General features: G+C 42.4%; 1 protein-coding gene across 1 annotated transcript in view; it reads right to left on the bottom strand.

The window, feature by feature from the left end:
- The window catches only part of tfpia (tissue factor pathway inhibitor a), a 37,574-nt gene extending 19,806 nt beyond the window's left edge, over positions 1–17,768 (bottom strand). The window contains exon 1 of the mRNA XM_035175479.2: positions 17,585–17,768. Within this exon, the coding sequence (XP_035031370.1) occupies positions 17,585–17,663 (79 nt within the window). The 5' untranslated portion in view covers positions 17,664–17,768. The remainder of the gene's footprint in view (positions 1–17,584) is intronic.
- Between the last annotated feature and the right edge of the window lie 4,107 nt (positions 17,769–21,875).

Genomic DNA, 21,875 nt, shown 5'->3' with positions numbered 1-21,875 from the left:
AGGAATTACACATCGGCACCAGAGATGTGGGTCTCTGTCTGTCAGGCAGCCACATGGTGGTTGTACGTCAGGAGAGTTACTGCTCTGCAGTTATACGCCTCCACAACCAGTACAGTCCCTATAAGGGCTCTTGACATGTTACATTCATGATAATATGAGGCCACTGTGACCGTGACCTTTCACCACTGAAATCTAATCAATTATGCTTTGTGTCAACTTGTCAAAATTTGAGGCAGACTTCAGAATCAGTTCATTTTTGAGTCAAATTGAATAATTCCCTCGAGGCGTTCTTGAGATTTTCCATTCACTAAAATGTTTTGTGAGGTCACAGTGACCTAAAGTTTTCTAAACTTCTAAAATCTAGTCAGTTCAGCTGTCGTTCCAACTGAATGGTTATACCAAACTTTAAGAAATCCCCTGGAGGCGCTCTGGAGATATAGTGTTTATTAAAAGGGGACTGACGGTCAGAAGGACTGACAACCTGAAGACACAATCCTCTGGCCACTGGCTGTTGCCAGGCAGAGGCAGAACAACTCCTTATCTCCGGTGGTGTCACAGAAACATCTGTCCACCTGCAGAAATCTGTGACTCATCACAGCCAGCACATTCACGAGCAGTGGTTATTAGAACAAGGGCTTCTCGAGTGCTGGTACTTGACTAAAGAAGGTCCACGACAATCTGAAATCTCAGCGTGTTTCATCTCTCTGTTCTCGACACACTGTAATTATCAGGTGGAGCTTTCACAGTGAGATTTTAATACAATATAGAATATCACACAACTCACAAGGTTTTTTTTAAGTGTTCATTTTAGCCTGAGCATGAGAAGAAGGTGTCAAGGTAACAGACTTGAGTGGAATCATGTTAAACTTGAATGGAGGTGAATGTATTTTCCAACCAGAATGTCCCTCAGTAGTGGAAGAAACTGCAGATTTATATCTGAATATGCACCAAATTGCTCACACTCATAACTATCAGCCCTCCAAATATGCTAGAGATCAAGATTTATGTATTATTCTCTGAGAAATCAATGGAAATATTGAAAAACACAACGTGAAAGAAAGTGGAAATCAAACCGACAGACAAACAAATGCAGACAGAAATAGAATCTCCTTGGTGGAGGTAACAAGTAGCTGAGTATGCAGAAGCAAACAAATACATCTCTAAACTATAGTTAGATTTACTTAACCTGCATGTCTTGTTTCATAATGTGTTAGTTATGATGACTTGTTTTATTGTCTTTTAAATGTAATTTAAATATCTTATTCCTTATGTATTCCAATGCCTCTATGAAGCACCATGAATTGCCTCCTGTCTTCATTGAGCTCTATAAATAACTCGGCCTATCTACGGACAGTATGGAGGCAATAGATCTTCTGCTATTGGTTATTTATTCAGCCAACAGCAGCAGTTTACTTATGCTGCAAGTCATTTTTCCAGCTGTCCCCATGTTGAGGCCTCAGTTCCACCGTCCCCCTGACTACCACACACACGCTCACTGCTCACCCCCCCACCCCCTGAACAAACTTTACAGAGAAATAATGACAAGTTGAGATTGTTTGCTCTCGTCTCCATCGCTGGATTCCTCGAGCTGCCATGGCTGCAGCAGAATCCCTCCTTTTGGAAGGAAATGTACAAAAGGCAGTGCAGACGGTTCTTTGTGAAGTACAATCTCCTCCAAACACGAATATTCAATAAGTTAGAACTTGGCTGCCAGAGAGAAAAGGGAGGAAAATAGGTTCTTCCCATTGATTTCCACTCCTCTTGTCTGACACAGACCGGAGTACAACGAGCAGGATGTTCCTCAATCACTCATGTCCAATATCCAGATGGAGCCTCTGTGAGGCAGCTTGAGACATAATAGAGGACGGAGAATGAAATGTTTCATCTCTGCAAGGAAAACCAGAAATGGTGCCGAAAGAAACTCGTGTGCACATGTGAACCCACGCATTTCAAGCCCAGTTTTAAAAAATACAAAACTAGGACAGATGTTTGAAATACAGTTGGGACGAATCCAATTTAGTACACATTCAAATAAAGTGAAGAAAAAATGAAGGGGAAGAGAGGAAAACGTCACAACATCAGTTTTAAACTATAAACATGTCATCATTTAGACGTACAATGTATAACTACGGCCTCTAGGGGTCGCTCAAAACAATAACAAAAGACCAAGTTTGATGATGTTGTAAAGCAGCAAGGGATCATGGGAGTTGATGTCTTTATCACTATTGTCAATAAACATTTGAATGAAGAATTGTTACATATCAGATCTTCAACTATCAGGCTTTCGACCACATGGTTTTTTCCACACAGCGACACAGTGCGAGTCATTTTGCGTCTTCTTGGGAACTGTGGGAGTTTACTGGGAACACACCCAGTATAAAACAAAGCCGACCTGCTTTTTGAATTGTAGGGTACATTGTTAAATGTTACATAATAGATTAACGGGCAGAATTTCGGTTACCAGCACCACCGGTCAGTCAACATCTGACTCACAACAGTAGAGTAAAGTTTGTGTTTTGTTTTTCATCAAACATGTAATTTGTCCGGGTGTTGGTTTGGGTGTTGAACTGTTTTCCAGAGACAATCATAGGCCTTTATTTGGGTCAAGCTCATAATAGACACAGTCCTTTACTTCTGAACTTTCCTGTTCCTCCATGTGTTACTGTGTTCACACTGCTAAGTCTGCCAGTACAGCCGGAGTCATGTCAGGCTTTCCACTGTGTCCCCCGATGACGCTAAGCTACCGTGAATAACACTCAACGCTTCCTCCAGAATGTCCACATTAAGTCCCCGTCTTTATTGGCAGCGCCTCGGTGCGAAAAACCATCGGCGTGTTGAGCTTTTCAAGTTAATTAGAGTGTGAAAATATAATTTCTGCTAATGAGAAACCGAGAGCAGCAGAGTGATGAGTGTAACACGACTCTGTTGTTGTGCTGACGGAATTGTTTCTGAGGAAATGTTAGGGGAAACCTTTTTTATACCCGGCCTTTATTAGCCACCAGCCTTTATTTGTGTAACTGCAGACTTGTGCATCATGAAGTTTAAAGATGAGAAATGAATTATCGAGACTTCAATAATATTTAAACAAACAGAGGGAGGGATTTGCACACTGTCTGCGAGCGACTCTCAAATCCAAACAAAGCTCCAGATGTGTGGACAGGAATCCTCCACTTTGTTAAACAGAGAGTGTGAGGAAATAAATACAGACACACACACACACCAGACATTCGCACAATCCTTTGGAAGCCGACCAACAAATCAGCCTTGATATATGGATCATGCTAAGTAGGCAAAGCGATTTTAGAATGCGTTGAATTTCCATTGGCAGCTGTAGTCTGCTGACAGGCTCCGCTTGGCCAAGATTTCCACAGACACACACACACACACACAACACACACACACACACACACACACACACACACACACACACACACACACACAGACACATTTGGATAAAGATCTGAGTTGCTCAATGTGTGCACAATGCCAAGCGCCTCTGTAATTCCCCATATGGGCAAGTTGAGTTGTTTCGAGGCCCAGTCTCAGCTTGTTCAGTACCAGAAGATTATCCTCTCTCCTCGTTTCTAGGTCCTCTAGCAAATTGATCGACTGTGCAGCAGCCACGGAGCGGAGCAGCAACCGACAACAACAACAACAACGTAAAGGTTAGAGTAGAGAGCAAATCACAGACGAGCAAACACCATCATCAGGATGACGGTGAAGTCAGAAACAGCTGGAGCGAGACGGACGAGGACAGAAAGAGAAATGTTTCAGTGTTCAGTGATGTTTCTATAGAAACGCCCTCATAGAAATGTGCGTATGATCTTTTAATGGCATTTCTATAGAAACCTTTACAGCATAAATGTTCTCTGAAGCGTGTCCCTCTCAACAGTTTCCCATGTTGTGTCATTGAGTCAGAAAGTACAAAAGGTTAATGGCATGTTTAAAGTTTTACTAAGTTAGTACATAAGCAAATGAAAACAATAACAAACTTATTAAGTCTATTTCACCAACTAACAGATTATCGGTATTTATTAGGATCTGATGATCTGCTAATAAAAAGCAGCTACAGCGATCGGAACAAGATGTGTTATGACCGTGTGCAATGTCTAAATATATATCAATGGTCATGTTAGTCACTGCTATTGGAAGACTCCCACTTTGCTAAATCATGTTGGATCAACACTTGGTCAGTGATCTTTGGTGAAGGAACCATGAGGGGGAGTGGACGGTGCCAGTATAGATACGTCCACAGTTCACTGGGAGGACTCATGTGTGTTTTCATAGCTGTGCCCTGAGACCAGTGGACAAAAAGGCTGAGGATGAGTCACAGCCTGTCCCAAGGTTTTACTGCTAAACTCAGGGCAACTGAGGCTGCCCTATTTGTGTGTGTGTGTGTGTGTGTGTGTGTGTGTGTGTGTGTGTGTGTGTGTGTGTGTGTGTGTGTGTGTGTGTGTGTGTGTGTGTGTGTGTGTGTGTGTGTGTGTGTGTGTGTGCACATTTTAAAAGATGTGTTTTATTTGTTTTTTCTCAATTTTCAAAGCTTGTCATTCAATTTCCAAGGGAAAGGAAGAAGCAGTAAATAGATGTGTTTGTTGGTTTAAAGCACACAATTTGTTTTCATTTGATTAAAGACATATATTGTATGAGAGAAAAGAACAAGGCCCTTGTGATTGAGAATGAGTATGTTACTTTAAAAAAGAGTGATGCATTGTGGGCTATTTCTGGCCCTAATGTTGCTGGGATAGTTTCAATCTGATCATTCTCTGCCTCATTAGCCACAAAAGACCATCCTGTGCATGTGCAGCAGCGATTAAGGGACGGAGCCGTGGTAATGAGGTCTCCATGAGCTGTCCATCATGTTTCACACCATTATTATAGCATCTAACAAGTAATTAAAAAACAAAATTACTGTTAAAATAAGACCAGGAACAAACAGTGTGATGAGAGCTAAATAAAATGACAGAATCCATTTTTAAGATTTATTTAACATGAACTTTGACTTTCTAGTTCGGTCCATGTCTCCTCCACAAACATGGAGGAGGCAGCTTCACTTTTGCACTTATGCATTTTTTTAAATGAAATTTTATTTAATGTTGCTTAAAATCTTCTCTCTTATATGAATAACATTTTAATACGTTTTATATTTATAAACATGTTTTTATTTTTATCAACATGTTTTATTCTTACCTTTATTGTATGCAAAGCACTTTGAGGTGCATTTTTTTATATGAATGGTGCAAATATATATACAAATAAAGTTTATTATTATTATTATTACTTTTGGGAGCTCATGTTGTTTTTATATATAACCTATGAGTCAGTGATGTGGAGTACGGTGACTCATTGTGGCATGAGTTCCAAAGTGAGTCATATTTGTTTCATTTTAGATTTTACTCCAAGAGGCTTTGTCCTATTTGATCAAACAAATAATGAGCAGAGCACATTTGACAACATGAAAACAGAGGCTCAGTGGAGCAGCTCAATATTCTACAGAAAAGGGTTTGAGGGGAATGGAACTGGATAGAAACAGTGACAGTGACCCCCCCCCCGCCAGATCATTTCACATGCAGCTCATTACAGCCATAGACTTTGGCCTCAGCTCGTCCGCAGAGTGCACTTCCTACGTCGCTCCATGTGGCGAGATCAAAGTGGACTTCAAGCACCTTCTAACAGGCTTTCTCCATCACATCAAAGAGTCCCCATTGAAACGAGGACACGCTCGCAGCTCCAGTTGGAATCTGTTTCCATTTCTACAAACAATAAAGAAGGCTGGAAGCTCTCAATGTGCAGTTGGGAAACGACCCGGGGTGGGGGGCGACCCTGCAGCCGGAGAGAGGAGCGAACCTGCTCGTGTCGGGGCGGCGACAGGCCCGGTCCTGTACGGCTCGGTACACAGAGCATGACACAAACTCAGCCAGGATTAGTTGGTTTGATCGCAGGTGGAAAAAACAGTCTCACATAAAAGATCGTACAATATCTAGTATGGAAAAAGGTCAGCCTGCAAATGCAGCTTTGCTTTCTCCTTTGCTCTAAAGAGTAGCCCTGCAGGGAAACCATCTTAATTATCTAAAAGGCTTGTGGGACCCATGCATTTTTAATCAGCGCCTGCCTGTTGGTATGGCAGGTGGTGAGGGAGGAGGGATGCAATGAGGAAGTTAATTGTCGTTCCACAACTCAATGGCTTTTGTGCCTGTTTATCCACGCCAAGCCAGATTTAACATTCATCTCAGCTTGCCTTTCCCTTTCCACAACTTTATTTTTTTGTCTGGGTTTTTCAAACATAAGACCCTGGACGGATAAAACAAGAAAAACAACAACTTTCTGCCGCCTCGTGGATTCAACTCTCTTCCCTGTATCTAGCAGCTGCAAGCTTGAATAGCTGCTTTTATCAATTCGACCGACTTTCTTCCGATGTGAGCTCAGCGGTGGAAATCTCTGCACCCTCCCCCCCCTCTGCAACGGCATTATCTGTTCCTGGCACTATCTAATTTGAGCCCCTACCTGTTTCCCACTTGGTCTCGATAACAAAACAACAGCGAGATCCAGAAATCCCTCCCGCTCCAGGGATTCTGCCAAATCCGCGCGCCGACATTAGCAAAGTCCGAGCGCCGCCGAACCAAACAATCCCACTCAATGCCAATTAGAATCTGTCTTGGCTGGTGCTCGGCCAATCAATTGGGCAAAGTGCATTTCCTGGACTCCAGTGTGTGTGTGTGTGTGTGTGTGTGTGTGTGTGTGTGTGTGTGTGTGTGTGTGTGTGTGTGTGTGTGTGTGTGTGTGTGTGTGTGTGAGAGATAAACTCAGGCTGGTGACAGATATCCTCAAACCACTCATGACTTTGCAACAGCTCAGGCAAGCAAAATGGTCGTGATGGTCCTTTAATGTAACGAGCGATGGCAGCTTCTCAGTCCAGAAGGCGCATATGGCAAACGATGATGTGGACATATGATGACATGATGCAAGTTTGCCATGAGTTGCACAGGCCTGTAGGGGGCGGGGAGAGACCCATGGCACCATCTGCCAAACTGTGAATTATTCATAGCATGCCTTTGCAACAACAAGCGACTGGTTCACGAGAACGGAGGTGATTCAGACCAGTAATAGAAAAAAAGGTTGCAAGACATAAAAAAATCAAATCTTCCACCACAAAGAGCACGGACATGTTGTTGTGTGATAAGATGTTACAACTGAATTGTTATATCGTGATATTTTATCCAAAACTGGTCCCTGCTCATGAAAACATGTTACTCAGTGCAACGTTATCGTATTACCTGACATGTACAGGCCTGCGTCGTCAATGTAGAAGGTTTTGATAAAGTCCTGTTACCCCTACGTCAAACAACATCTCCCTCTCTGATATCCTACTTATAATCGCAGCATTAAAAGAAGGGAACATGTGAACTGGCGTCTGGCCTATCGCACCATCCTCCCCGAAACAGAGGCCTCAGCCGAGCGTGGAGCGTTGCAGGTGGTCCACCTCCACGTGTCCTGGTAGCATTGTGCCATCAGGAGCTAGCAGATTGCTCAAGCCCCCTTGAGTCTCTTCAGAAGATCAGGGATCAGATGCAGACATGGAAACACGGAGGGCTTCTTGGCCAAGACGTGCGTGTAAAACAGGTTCAAACGAATTAATTTGCTCTGTTGCAACCAGCACATCTCACATCCACTGTGTATTCAGTGTAAACTGAATGGCTGCTTATTTTAGGTGAACCCTTTCCAGCGTGTTGGTGGGGAGTCTGATTCCTTGGGGGAAATGTGAAATGGGCCAAACTGTGGGCGAGCTCTCATCAGAATGAGCCGTCATTAAAAAATGAGCAGCGCAACAAATAAGGAGACTATATGAACCAAAGACTTGTAAACAGACACTAATAAGCATCCACAAGGACCCTCTGATAAATACTTGAAATCCCCTCAGGCCGACAGCGCAGTATGTTTCAATGGAACGTAGCTACCAAGCGAACAGTATATATATATGAATGTTTACAGCTTAAAGGCCTGTTAATGTTCTACTAGGCGGTAAAGCTAAGCACACACTGCACATAAAGCACCTGCACAATGGCTGGATAATCTTTGACCGGACAGACTGCGATAGAACGCCGGCATAAGTTTAATAAAAGTGCGTTAAAAATCAAATTTTAAACCCTTTATACGCTCTTCTTCTGTCGCTCTTTCATATCGGCTATGGAGGGTTTGAGGCACAACAGAGATAATGTGCAGATGCAATTTTGGCTGTGGGGTCGCCCCCTGTCTTCTTCAGTGTTTTATTTCATGGTCAAAAATTCATTTAATACGTGAATTCTAAACCGTCCGTACTGCAGACTTTGCAATACTGTTATCTCACTGCAATATCACTTGTATATGAATCCAATATGAGCCTGTTCCTCATCTCCACCATCGCACCGCTGCTACGCTGTATGTGTGAGCAGTGTTTTAATGAGTGTGCCGTTCGCCTCGAGGCAACATCATCTTCTGTCAGGATATCAGGAAAGAGGCAACACTTTAGCGAGTCAATAACACCCACAGGATGGGATCGCACCTCAGGAGTCTGAGCGGCAGCCGCTGAGAGCATCGACCACAGGGAAACAAAAACCTATTGTACTGCTCATTTTGTCTCGTCTGAGTAGCCGAGCTAAAACGCTACTTTCCTTAATGCATCACCGACACCCCCAGTGAGGGATGGAAGTATGGGGAGAGGTTCAGGGGGAGGAGGAGGAGGAGGAGGAGGAGGAGGAGGTGTTGGTTCAAATGTCTCATGAAAATTTGAACATTTATTATTTGTCCTACACACACTAACACACACGGGAAGCCTTATAAGTGGGGAGGAAGTATTAAAACATAAATGGGCAAGTATGTACTCAAGTAAAAGTTAGTAAGTACTTGCATTTAAATTTAAAGTACTTGCCAAGCGTAGCCTATTCCCTATATCGACTGTGTCAACTCTATATTCTGTTCAAAACAAGAATAGGTCAGACTCTGTTGTGTGAGTCGGGGTCTAATTATACCCCCCCGCTCTACTCCCTCTCGTTATTGATTACTTTCAAAAATATAAAATATATTGTAAATATGGAGTGGAGTAAAATAAGTTTGGGGTATCTTGAGAAGGTAATAAATATCCCAAATTACAATAAATGATAAAAGAAATAGATTCATACTAATTCAAGTGTCGTATCATTCTAAATGTATTAGTGCAGCTCTGTTAACGTGACTTGTCAGGACTTGTTCTGGCTCACGAGCTGCTTTCATGTGATGTTTTTGTGCCACTGTGCAATTATTATTATTATTATTATCAGCGAGTCTCAACAACCTGCTGCTGGAGAGGCAGCTCCTGAGGGCGCGTTCGGTTCAGCAGCCTCTCCTCTCATTAACACCCAAACATAACAGTCTTTTCACCCAGCGACAAAACGAGCAGTCCCATCAGCCACCGAGTGGAGAGAGCCGGCCCGAAAGCCACAGTGTAACTCGATCATTGGAAGCAAACCATGAATGGACCTTCAAGGACTCCACGGACTTCAGCCATCAATGTTTGTGTCTCGGGCTCCTGTTGTATGATGTGGATCTGATTACAAAGCTGAATCAATGGGACGGACAGAAAGCGAGAGCGCACGAGGCTCATTCCCCCGCTCTGTGCAAATGTCATCCTCCAGCGATTGTACTGCAGATGCTCTCCAGATTGGACGAGAGAATCGATGCAGCGCGGCTTTTTCTGCCGAGCAGGTTATCGTTCAGACCATACAAATGGGGAAAAGGGGAGAAGGCTTCTTTTATTGGCAGTTGGTGAGTGTCACTGATACTGAGAGTTAAGCTTGGGAGCATGCGAGCGGTTAATCCGGCTGCTGCTGCTGCTGGGATCCCACCTGAGCAGCAAACGATGACAAACAGAAGTTCAGCTGAGTTTACTCTGGGTTTGTGTTGCATCTCTCAAGACGCCCAAGTCGGCACCATCTCATTTCTGTCCTCTCTGACACATAGTCACTGTGAGCGTGTCATAGACAGATCTATGTATAGAAACTATGAGCAGGATTCAATACAAATCACTTTTATTTGTAAAGCTAACAAATCATAACCCACATTATCTCAAGGAACTTTACATATCAAGGTCGCGACCTTTAAAAATTAGAGAGAAATCCAACAGCTCCCACAATGAGAACAGAAAAATGGGTAAAAGAGGAGAGCTAGGTGGAAAAGAGAGGAGAGAAGAGAGAGAGACCAGGGACAGTTGTGTAACCCTCATATTATAATATTAGAATGAAAATGATAGTAGAGGGATATTTATCGATGTGATAACACTGCAGCACTGCTCTTACTTTAGGACCGGAGCTGATAACCATTTGTTGATTTACTGTTTAAATACGACAAGACGAAGCTAATGCTGAAGACAACGCACTCGATGTCAAAGACGTGAAGACACCAGGAAGAGCACACACCCCTGCCTTGACCCAACAGTCACCTCAAATTCAAACAAGCTTCCTCAATATCAGTTCCCTGAATATGACAGAATATGACATTTAGTTTCAATGCATCCTGTGCACGATGAGAAATTGCAGAAGCTAAGTTATTTTTTTTCATCTGCAAGTGGCGCCTCTTGAAATCAAGGGATGAGCAACTTTGCTATTCATCCTTTAGATATGAAAATAAATTGCTGGAGCATTACCAACCTGTTCCGTTTCAGGTGAGAGGAGAACAAAGACACGTTGTTTTAAATAGATCAAAGGTGCCACAAGTACCGAGGAGCAATCAGACCGTTGTGTAGAAAATATGACTTTCATGCAAATCATGAAAAAGAAAAAAAGACACAACTACACAGCGGGGGATCTAAGAAACGTTGCGTTCAGGTACAAATATTCTGCTATTTGGAATAATGAAATATTCCTCTTGCTTACAGAACCCAGATCTGCCAATATCCTGCTGTTACTGTTGTTCTTCTTTATCTTATTGTATCGCCACATTCCAATATCAAAACATGTCTTTTATATGCTTCCATTGCCACAGTCACAACGCGTGTGATGTGAGAGTCAGAGCTTTACACAAGCCCGAATGATCCAGCTGCACTATATTGTATTTGAAAATGCTCGTTGGCATAGTTTATGTTAGTTTGTTCTTTGTTGACTCACGGTCAGGTGCACCCACCCTGATGAAGGAGAGAAATCTGAAAAACATCTAGTAAATAAATCATGGTGCACTGAAGAGGAGCTATTCATTGTGTGAGCCTGACACTGCATTGAACCTGGCTGTGTTAGAGATTGATGTAGAGGAAGTAAAGACGGACAGAACAGAACACATTATCCACAAACTGTGAAGTTTCTTCCGCACTACATCGGGCCACATGTAGCTGCTGGCGGCAGCAGCTTCGGAGGGAAGCTCGGTTGTGATCTCACTTTCTATGATCATCAACATCAAGCAGTGAAAAACAAGACACCCAACGTCCACTCCCACCGAGTCTGAACTGGCACAGAGCGGAGACGAGTCTTCACTTGTTCCGCGTCTTTGACTGCTACTTCGGCAAGTTCAGACTTAGTTCACGTCTCTGCTTTATCCCTTTAAACCTCTCTTACACGCTAATGACATCAGTTGCTATGGTTTAGAGCAAAGCTTACAAGGAGCCTGCACACGCTATCAGGTGAGGTTGTGTTTTTTCCAGCTAAACTGTATCAACAAATACTGGGCTGAACAAATACTCTTTGCAAAAGTAAGTTTAAAACAAAATCCATTGATACAAGTTAATTCACAACCTTACACGGTAGATTAAGGAAGTATTCAGGCCACGGTTTTTGCTCTTTCAATCTACATGCAACTGCTGCATGCAACTAAAACATAATGACAAAGTGCGGACATGATTTTAGATATTTTCAATGCTCAAATATCTAATTTACAAAAGTATTCAAACTCTATGTCCTTTGCACTACAACCTGTGGTCAGGGTGAGGGTCAGGTATCCCAACTTAGATGGGACAAAACTGGAAAACTGAACTGGTTTCACGTCATTTTCTGTGTGGAGTTTGCATGCTCTCCCATCACTGAGTGGTTTTCTTCAGGTGCTCTGGCTCCCTCACACAGGATGCACCCCGCCTCTTGCATTCGCTACCGTCCCCGCCGCCGCCGCCGCCCGCCCGCCACCCGCCGCCCGCCACCCTCAAAGGAGTAAACGGTATACAGGATGGATGGAATACAGCATTAGCATTGACTTTGACTTTGTAAAGGTGAGGAACAATATCCTCTGTTCTGATGAAACAATATGTGAACTCCCCCAGGATGAGGAGTCTGACAGTTCTTCAGTAGCACAGGCAAAGTCAAGACTTCATCTCTGAAAATGGCCGTTTAGAGATGATTCCCATCCTCTCTGATGGAGCTTGAGAGAACCTGTCAGGGAGAAAGGGATAAACCGTCCAAATCCAAGTGTGCAGCGTTTGTAGGAACTTACCCAAGAAGACCACAAAGCACTGACTACTTTTGGGATTAAGAGATTTCAGTTTTTTGATTTTCAATTCATTTGCTCTCACTTTACCACAGACTGTTTTTCTGTATTGAAGCGTGTGAAGGAATCAATGGAAACTTCACAATAAAGGGAGCTGAGGTCACTGCATATTTCCATTCCCATGCTTTCATTTAGGCATCTGTGCGTTCCTCAGTTCTGGTGTGACTTACAACAACTCTTATCTCCTAAAGTTCAGTGTCCTATAGGACACATCACTTCCTGAAACTCGCCCTCCTAAATAAAACCCCCTTATCGTAACTGTGACTCATACAGGAAGTAGTATATAGCCTTATCCATTTGCAGATGTACAGTTGAACTTTGCTGCAAAAATGTTCCCAGCTCGGAAACGATACCACTATCTCCTGAAACTAACCGAAGAGAGTGAGTCACGACTACGGCCCAACGTCCCTAATTAGCATCCCTGTTGGTGTCAATCACCGTCTGTGCAGAATGTGAACCAACTTTCCAATTAGGAGTCAACGTTTAAGAGATTAAAGCTACAGAGAGAAACTAATAATGTGTCCCCAGCTCCAGACTCTGCTGCTCAAACACAGATCTCTCGGTGTTGACGGGGCTGGACCACAGTCTGGGTTTTCTTTTTTGTTTTCCTCAGTCCAATTTGTGCGACTGGAAAAATAAACCGAAAGACACCGAAAGGAAAAGTGTCAACAAGAGAAATACAATAACTGTAATAAGCTGTAGTTATACTGTAGGTGCTAAACACAGGTAGTGTAACCAGGAAGGAGCCAGTACTTTAGATCTGATGTTTATCATCTGATTGTTCCTGATTACATTTATGTTGATAGAGTAAATGATTTAGCAACTAATTGTTTTATCCCTAAAGATAAGAGATGTATAATCACATTACATTTAAATCCTATTATTTGATCTGTTACCAAATATTGATGCAGTAAGTTGATGATTCACAGGTGGCCAACATGTCAGGGGGGGGAAATATCAAGAAATCAAGAAATATCTACAGACAATATATAAATATCCAAATGCTATTCAGAAACAAAAAAAAGTATCACACGTTTGTTGTGTTACTATTTATTTCTTAGTCTATATGACTCAGAGAACTAATTCAGCAGACACCTCTGCCTCTGTACTTTGTTTCACTCCCACACATTCGCCTTGTGGAGTAAAGCTTTCTCACTCGACATGTTTTACACTGAAGACTGTGATTCTGCAGCAGAGGAGTTGGCAGAACTTCTGAGCACCGTTTGAAACGATCACAAATCACAACGTTGTCCCCAAACAACTAGATAACGAAACGCAAGTGTCTTAATGAGTTCATAACTCCCATTCAGCTGTAGGCTATACTCATCAACTTGCATATGCAGTATCGGTACACATTATATACTGCATTAATTAAGCAGGAATATACACCATATACTCGCTCTGCATAACTGAGACACAATAGAAAACGGCAGGGACGACAACCAGTGCAGCAGCTGGAGGCTTTTACCTTGAGTGGAATCCAAGCCTTTGTCTACGAGACGCACAGCGATGCCGTGTTGGGAACGAGCTGGAAGCGTCTAAACTAGGCCACATGCACAAATGGGATTCAATCAAGCCACGTTTTCCACCTCAGAACTATGGCACCTTCTGAGATTGTTGGGTGTTGCACAAAGCAGCAGTGAACAGGAAGCTGAAAGCTGCTCTGTTGAAGCAAAGATTACTTATTTCTCTGCTGTTTAAATGACTCAGAGTTAATTTCCACTGGTATCTAGTATTATTAAATCGCTGAGGCCTACTTTAAGCAATAACAACAAAAGAAAGAAAGCAGCCTCTTCCTCTCATTGGCTTCAGCAACAGCGTCGTCACAGGGAAATGTTCAATTCTACGAAGAAGCTGCTGACTCACATATCTCAGGACCTTTTCCTATCAGGAGCCCTTTTAGGTTTTTATAGCCTCCTGCGAGGACCATATTAAATGATTGAACACATGAATCACACTAACTTCTCAGAAGGGGATTTGGTTGGAACTGCTTCTTTTTGGCGTCTTATGTTACACGGAGATAATAATGAAGAGACTCTCAACCGGCTCCACAGGTTCCGGTCAGTGACTCCTGAGCAGAACTGAGTATTTTTGCAGTAGTCAGTTTTTTTTTGTCTCAAATAAAGATTCAAACTTAAGTTGTGTGCATCTCCTTAGAATGAAAGATCTTCAGGACGTACACACAGTTGTTGAGTGCGTGTTGTAAGTTGTGAGACACATTAAACAACTTACTTGTGTTTACTTGTTACATCCTGAGACATCTCGGCAAACCCTTGCCCAAGTTTTTCAAACTCACCAGTGTATTCAGATTTCAAAGCAGGCTTTTGTTCTTGCAGAGAAGGAAAATGCAGGTGTTTGCACACAATGTACATTTCACTTCTTCTAGCAGCTCTGCAGTGGAAACCAGGTCCCTTCACTGAGCATCTCTCCAAATGAGGTTGAGCTTCTGAATACTTTTACATGAACAGCGATATTACAACTATTGACCTCATTCTGAAGAAGAAGGGGCCTCAGTTGAGTCCCCTTATGAAACCAGATTTAAATTAACTAGATCCAGATCAAATCTGCAAATTGCACACGCTCATAAATATCAGCGTCTCTTTTTCATCCAGATCTGTGAATTATTCATTGGAAGAAAAATGAAAATAGTCTTTTTTTTAAATGCCGTGCAATGTTAAAGAAATGATGTGAAAACTTCAATACGTTGTTATAATGTGATTAAGAAGATTACCTGTCTACATAACATGTGTTGCGTTTTTTTATATTGGTGAGTTTCCCCACAGGCCACATCAAATTGTCTTGTCTCTCAGTATTAATAGTTTTACAGTGTAGAATAGAGCACTGTGCACTTTCTAATCTGAGTTCTCTCTCTTTCAATGCGGTGCCGGCAGCGGCCACTGCGAGTGCACACGAGGTTATCAAGATGTTCTGAAAATCCCTTTTATGTCGGCAGCACAGCAAAAGTCAAAATCCACACATTGTGGAGCATTTTCAAATCTACGAGTCGAGCCTCCTCATCTCTCCAGGCCTCAAGTGGAGTCGAGTGTGAGAGCGGCGGATGAGTCCGAGTGAAGTGGTAACACATCATCGCTGTGACTCAACTCTGACTCAACTCTCCATCAATCTGTCAAGGGATTGATGGAGACGTCGACCACAAGGACTGAAGCAGCCGTTCACCAAGCAACAAATGCAAAGTTATTCCATCTGTTGTCACGGCAAACAAAAACCTGGGATTCCGTAATAAGTATTAATTAAAAGTGGGGAAAAGCAAACAAGACTAGACAAATATCAAGCACCAGAGGCAGAAGCTGAACTCAAACAGAATGTGAGAGTGAGTGCGTGGGCAAACACAGAACCCAGACTTTTCATTAGGCGTCGCTAAAAATCACTGAAAGTCCAGAAAACGTTGACCAACAGCAAATAATTAGCATCTGCACTTTTCAGCTCCAGTCATCGAAAGGCAAATTGTTTTTTAAGTGACAGTGTTGGTCAGTACTGTTCTGCAGCCGTTAATTAAGATGGCACAGTGCCCCACAGGTCCCCTCCCTGGCTGTGGCCGGAGGACCACTTGAAACGGCAAGTGAGCTTCTAATTAAATTTCTCCCCAAATTAATGAGAGCGAGTGTTGACGCCTGCGTGAGACGATTAGCGAAGCTACGGGCACCGAGCAGCACTGATACTGATGTTACGTCCCCGAGAGGCTCAGCGAGAGCCTCGGTGTTTGACCTCTCAAAAAAAATCTGACTTTGTTATTTAGTGTTTTGATTTAATCGATAATATCCCATGAATCATGTTTTTTTTTGGTCTTTGGACAGAATATCACAAGGCTGCCATCTGTAGCTATTGTGCAATGAACCTGTAGAGCTGGGCCACGTGGTGAAAAGATGATATCAAGATTAAAATCTTCATATCAGTTGTTTATTCTTTTGAGTAGTTCCTGAGTGAAGGTTGTGGGTTTAAACTCGTCCTGACGAACAGAGATTGACCAACACTTGATAAACAGGAAAACTCTTTACAAATCTGAGCTTGGTTAATTATAATTTGTGTTAAATCTCCTCAAGCATGAAGCATGAAGCTCCATCTAACTTATGTTAGTTCTTAAATAAGCTCCTGGGAATTATTTGTAAAATGGTTTATATTTGGTCAGCATATGGTTTCCAGGCTTATCACACATTCTGCTCATAGACTGGAAATGCCCCCTCCATCCTGGGAAATGATGCACAGAAACCGTCTGTATGTCACTGAGAGATAAGACAGGAAAGACACTACAGACAACCCCCTGCCTTTAGCCAGCATCTGACCCGACGCTCTCCAAATTAACTTTCTGTACTTTCCTCTTAATTAACTTTCATTAAAAAAAGAGTCAGACCAGCTCAGGGATGGAGGAAAGGGAAGTGAGAAGCTGTTTTGCAGTTTCTCCTCCACTTTGGACCAGAGCTGCCTCCGGTTCACTCAGCTCTGTGCAGCTCGTTGATGTGTGTGACACCCAATCCCTGCAGCCTCATTACCGCCTGCAGGCTGCGCCACCACGGGGACAGGAGGAGGAGGCGCCAGGCGGTTCAGGTGTGGGTCTCGATCTGGACTTTAGCCCCGAATGACGCCACCAACCCTCCCCACACTAATGAGGAGTTAAAAGGGCCTCGCAACAACACAACACAACAAACCAAGCCCTGCGGTGACGGTGGTGAGAGACACAGAGCAGGGTTTCACTAACCGTGGGATATATAATACAATTATCACCTAATGAGCCAGACTTCAAGATACATAAACCAAGTTTTTATAAACACAGTTTTTATCTTCCTGACGCGTAATTGTTCTGTTTGAAATGTTTTTTTTTGTTTGTTTAAAAGACACATACAAACGCATACTATTGTTTATTATAGCAACAATAACACCAGCAACAAGTTGACAGACTGAAAAACAGCGTTCACACAAGAATAAACGTGTTAAAGGGTGAACGTGCCCAAAGTTTGGGACTCTTTACGCATTTTACGCACGAGTTTCAGGGAGGAAAAAACTTTGCCCCACTGCCGTCGTAGTTGAGAGGAACTGTGAACACGCTTAAAATAGTAATCCGCGCACACGTTTCCTTCCAATTCAGTCATCTTACCTTGTCCATCTCTTCTGCAGGAGCCGAGGCAGGAGAGTGAGAGCGCGCACAGAATCCACCACTTGCCCGATAGAGCCATGCTGCTGAGCGGAGGACTGATCCGCGCTGAATGTAAAGTTCAGTGGGAAACTTCATCAAGTTGAAGGGCTGAAGTTGTGTTACTGCGCGTGCGTGTGTGAGTAAGAGAGAGCGGGCGCGCGGGCGTGTGTTTGTGGGTGCGTACTTCCGTCTGATAACAGCAGCAGCAGTGCATGTGCGGGCTCGATGAAATTGAAATTCTCAGCAATTTCCTTCACACCAACGTAAAGTTTTCAAGAATTTCCCTGGAGTCAAAACGTTTACTCGGGAAGTTAAATGAAAAACCAATGAGATATTTGCAATATTATGTTTTATCTTATTACCTCTTTTCACTGCTTATTATTCCTGCCTTAGAATTTGATAATATAATGAACGTGTGCAAAAGCATCTCAGCAGAAAGTGTGTAGCAGCCACACAGGCTCCATTTCTCTGCCAGGCCCCAGGTTGCTTCTTCTCAGCCTCTCAGCAACACTTCAGTCGGCAGCAATTCATCCCACAGTGATGAGATATTTTCATCTGAAGCCCATTACCCAAACTCAGCTGCCTGCTCCGTTCAGGGGAGTCGTGGCTGAGTAATGGGCTCTGGCGAGAACAGGTCTGAAACCTCTTTCAGCTCCTCCAGGCCTCTGCTTGTGACACACTGTGTAATTTAACTGCGAGCCGGCACATATGTATACGCTGAAATTATAGTCTGCGGTGACCTTCATACGCCACATCGTCATTCATTACACCGCTAACTACGGCATTTAACAGTGACACAGGTGTTTAAACATGGATGATGCATTTCTTCCAAGGGTGAGGATTTGAATCACAGAATAAAAGCGATTCTCCCTCAATCACACAGAGTATAAAAGACGGCTTTCATGTGTTGGGTAAAACGTGTGATTTCAACATTACATTTTGAAATTCACTCATGTGTCAGGATTTAGGCAAGAGGAAATCCAAGTGTTAACAGACGACCTGACAAAGACAAAAGGGGAAACACATAATCACAAGGGAGGCAGAGATAACTGAGCGCAGGTGAAACCCATGAGGACAGGTTCAGACAATCACAAGAGGACAAAGATGGAAGTAACGCAATAGAGACACACACGGAAAGAAGTTTCAAAATGAAACAAAGACGTCAAGAGTGTGAACAAGAAGAGATTTTCTTTCCTTTGGACGGGGCCAGTCTCTTTCTTCCTGTCTCTCTCTTTGTGTAGCTTCATATTTAGCATATAGGCGTAATGTGATATCAATCTACTCACATCGTGGAAAGAAAGCAAAGACTTTCCAAAAAACAGAAAACTACAAGACCGACACCAATTATTTTGATATTTGAGTAAGACCCCCCCCCTCCTGTTTCTCAATGCACAAATATAAAGATCTTGCTCATGCACTTTTAACTTTTGACTTTTAATGAATACCTTTGGGGTGAAGTGGAAAAATCACATGATCACTATTCATAACTCCACATCCTGTGCTGTTGTTTATAATAAACCTCAACACAAGTTCAGATCATTTCCTGTTTTAACTCTTTCATTCAGATCACTTCAAACCTAAAGGTCAACACAACCACTGACCCTGGGCCTGACAGGTCAGAAACTTTCTGTGACTTTCATTGTATATATGCAGAAGGTTTATAGTTTTAAAGTTATCTAGTGTTTACCAAACACTATAATATAGTTCACTTTAACTATAGGTAAAGTAAGGGTTGGTAAGTTGTTTCTGAAACTTCTCTTATAGCCATCAATATATAAAATAATTAAAAAAGCCGACCAATAATTTCATATGGTCCAAAAGTGGAGTTACAGAAAAGTCAGCTTTTACCAGAGGGCTGATGGGAGGGGGTGGGATGTACTGGTTGTTTTTTTGTGCTCTTGCTAACTTTTCCATGATTAACAACCCAAAGCTTTAGTCAAATTCTTCACTAAAGATATAAGAGTTCCATTGATCCATGTTATCATACTTGTAGTGTGTATAAATCCCAAGTGCTGTTAAAGAAAGCAAAGGAAACTGATCTACACACTCAAAGTTTTTGTGCTGTTCTCAGATGCTGCTGCCGTTGCCAAGAACAACTCTCCTTCCAGACAAGACTGAGACAGGGGGGGTCCGGGCTCAACTCCCTGGAACAGCTGGGAAAATCTGCGCGGGGAAAGTTAATATTTGCTGCCTCTCCCCTGAAGAGGAGCCAGCCCCCTGAACCCACTGCGCGCATGCAGCTGATAAACAGCGGTGACACGGTCAGTTCCCAGGAGGCAACGTAATGACTGTGATGCAGAGCAGGAAAAGTCCAAAGATGCTCAGTCTGCCTTCCCTTGGCAAATAAGGGCTGGGAATTAGGCAATAAAAATCGTTGAATCTCTCCAAGCGTGCTCAAGATAATTGAGTCTGATACGATCATGGAGATGTTATTAACTTTATGACTCGGTTAAATTACATCAACCTCCCTGAGTAAACTATGACTATTGCCTCTTGCGTTGGCCAATATCAAAGTGAGCAGCACCTTGAGAAAGTGTGTCACGGTTGATAAAGATAATACATATCCCAAGGTGCAGTCTGCTGTGTTCAGATTTAAAGCACATTGCACATTATATAAATACAATTCAAGTTTATTGTTGCAGTTTGGCCCAAAAACAAAACAAAAGTAAAGTGGTTGAACTCATTGGAGAAATGAAGCAGCTAGAAGGAAAGATATTTCCCTTTTGGAGTGGGAGGAGACCAAAACAGAGCTAAAAGAAGAGTAACTATCAGATTCATATAGAAACATGTTGAATGCTAATGTTAGCTAGCATGTTAGCCAATAACAACCTGCCCCCAAGAGGCCAAACAATGTCACACTACAATGTGGTTTTGTTGTGGTTTTTCAAATTAGCTGTCTCACAATGTTTACAGTCATCATTTCTATTAGTGGGCTAAAACTGGTTTTAAGATGTGTTATTTATACAATTCTTAAGAGGTAACATTAAATGTATAGAAATAGTAAATAAATGCACAGCTATATGACGTTCTCTCCTGTTTTAAAACGAATTACACTCACTTTGAAGATTCCTGAGAGAAAAACGAAAAGCAGACTTGGAACAGGGTGAATTCTGTCCATGAGCAGATTTGTCCTTGTTTGGAGAAAACTTGGATCACACCAGTTCACTTTGTTAGTGTGTGTATTGCTCAGTGTGTGCGTATATGCTCAGTTGTGCATATACGTATGTGTGGGTTGTCAGTCGCTCAGGAATGTGCCCGTCTGTGAGACTAATCGTGCGCTCACTGTCTTCAGGGAAACTGTGGCCCCCGTTGTCTCGCCACCTTCGGGGTGGAAAGAGTGAGAGAAAGTGAAAAATCACATGGTCCGATCTGCAGAAAACCTCTGATGGAATTTCCTGAGCTCAAATTTTCCCACGATATCATGACCTCAGTATTTCCCCCCCACTTTAAAACCATGTGTTGGAAGAATAAACTGCTCACACTTTGTGGCGAGGAGCAGATGAAATATCGTCGTCTGTCGTCTGCTCTCATGTAAAATAGATAAATGATTGGATGAAGAAACATTATATATAAATTAAAGCTACTATTCATTTGTAGACGTGTTAAATTATTTACAGTTTGTTTAGGAAGGGAAATAAATGCAAATTCTATCTAATAAAATGGATTTTTTGTCTTTTATGACTTTAATTCATACATTTAAAAATGACTGCTTAATATACACACATATATATATATATTTTAGCAAAAACAAAAACATTTGCCAACTACACAAGATTATAATATTTTAATAGTTTCTGTTTATTGATAAAAACAGCCATCTCAGCCAAGTGTCAAAACAACATTTCAAGTTTTATTTTGTTTGTTTTATTACATTTTGTTAAATATAATTTACACACATACATGCACCATGCAAATATACAAATGTAATTCTGCAAACACAAGTTCATCAGCTGTTTTGTGAGTTTTATTTGTGCGAAGTCCTTAAAGCCGTCATTCTCTGTCCTGCTGCAGCTCAGCCACTTCACCCTGTTCTGCTCAGATAACAGTTACAGTTTAAAGAGGTGACTAATGAGGCCTTCAACGAAGTTCTTCTACGTGCTCAGATGGTTGTGGGGTCAAACGAAGCAGCTGACAATTTACATAACACTCGTGAGCGAAGCTTCAGATCAATAATTAAACTAATGAGTCAGTGCATGTCACTGTTTGATAAAGGATGGGCCTCAGGTATGACCCTGCAAGGTGGGTTGAAATA

Source organism: Hippoglossus stenolepis, chromosome 13, assembly GCF_022539355.2.
Source record: "Hippoglossus stenolepis isolate QCI-W04-F060 chromosome 13, HSTE1.2, whole genome shotgun sequence".
In the NCBI taxonomy this organism is placed as follows: domain Eukaryota; kingdom Metazoa; phylum Chordata; class Actinopteri; order Pleuronectiformes; family Pleuronectidae; genus Hippoglossus; species Hippoglossus stenolepis.
The sequence above is the reverse complement of the archived record's forward strand: the minus strand, read 5'-3'. Positions and strand labels throughout refer to the sequence as shown.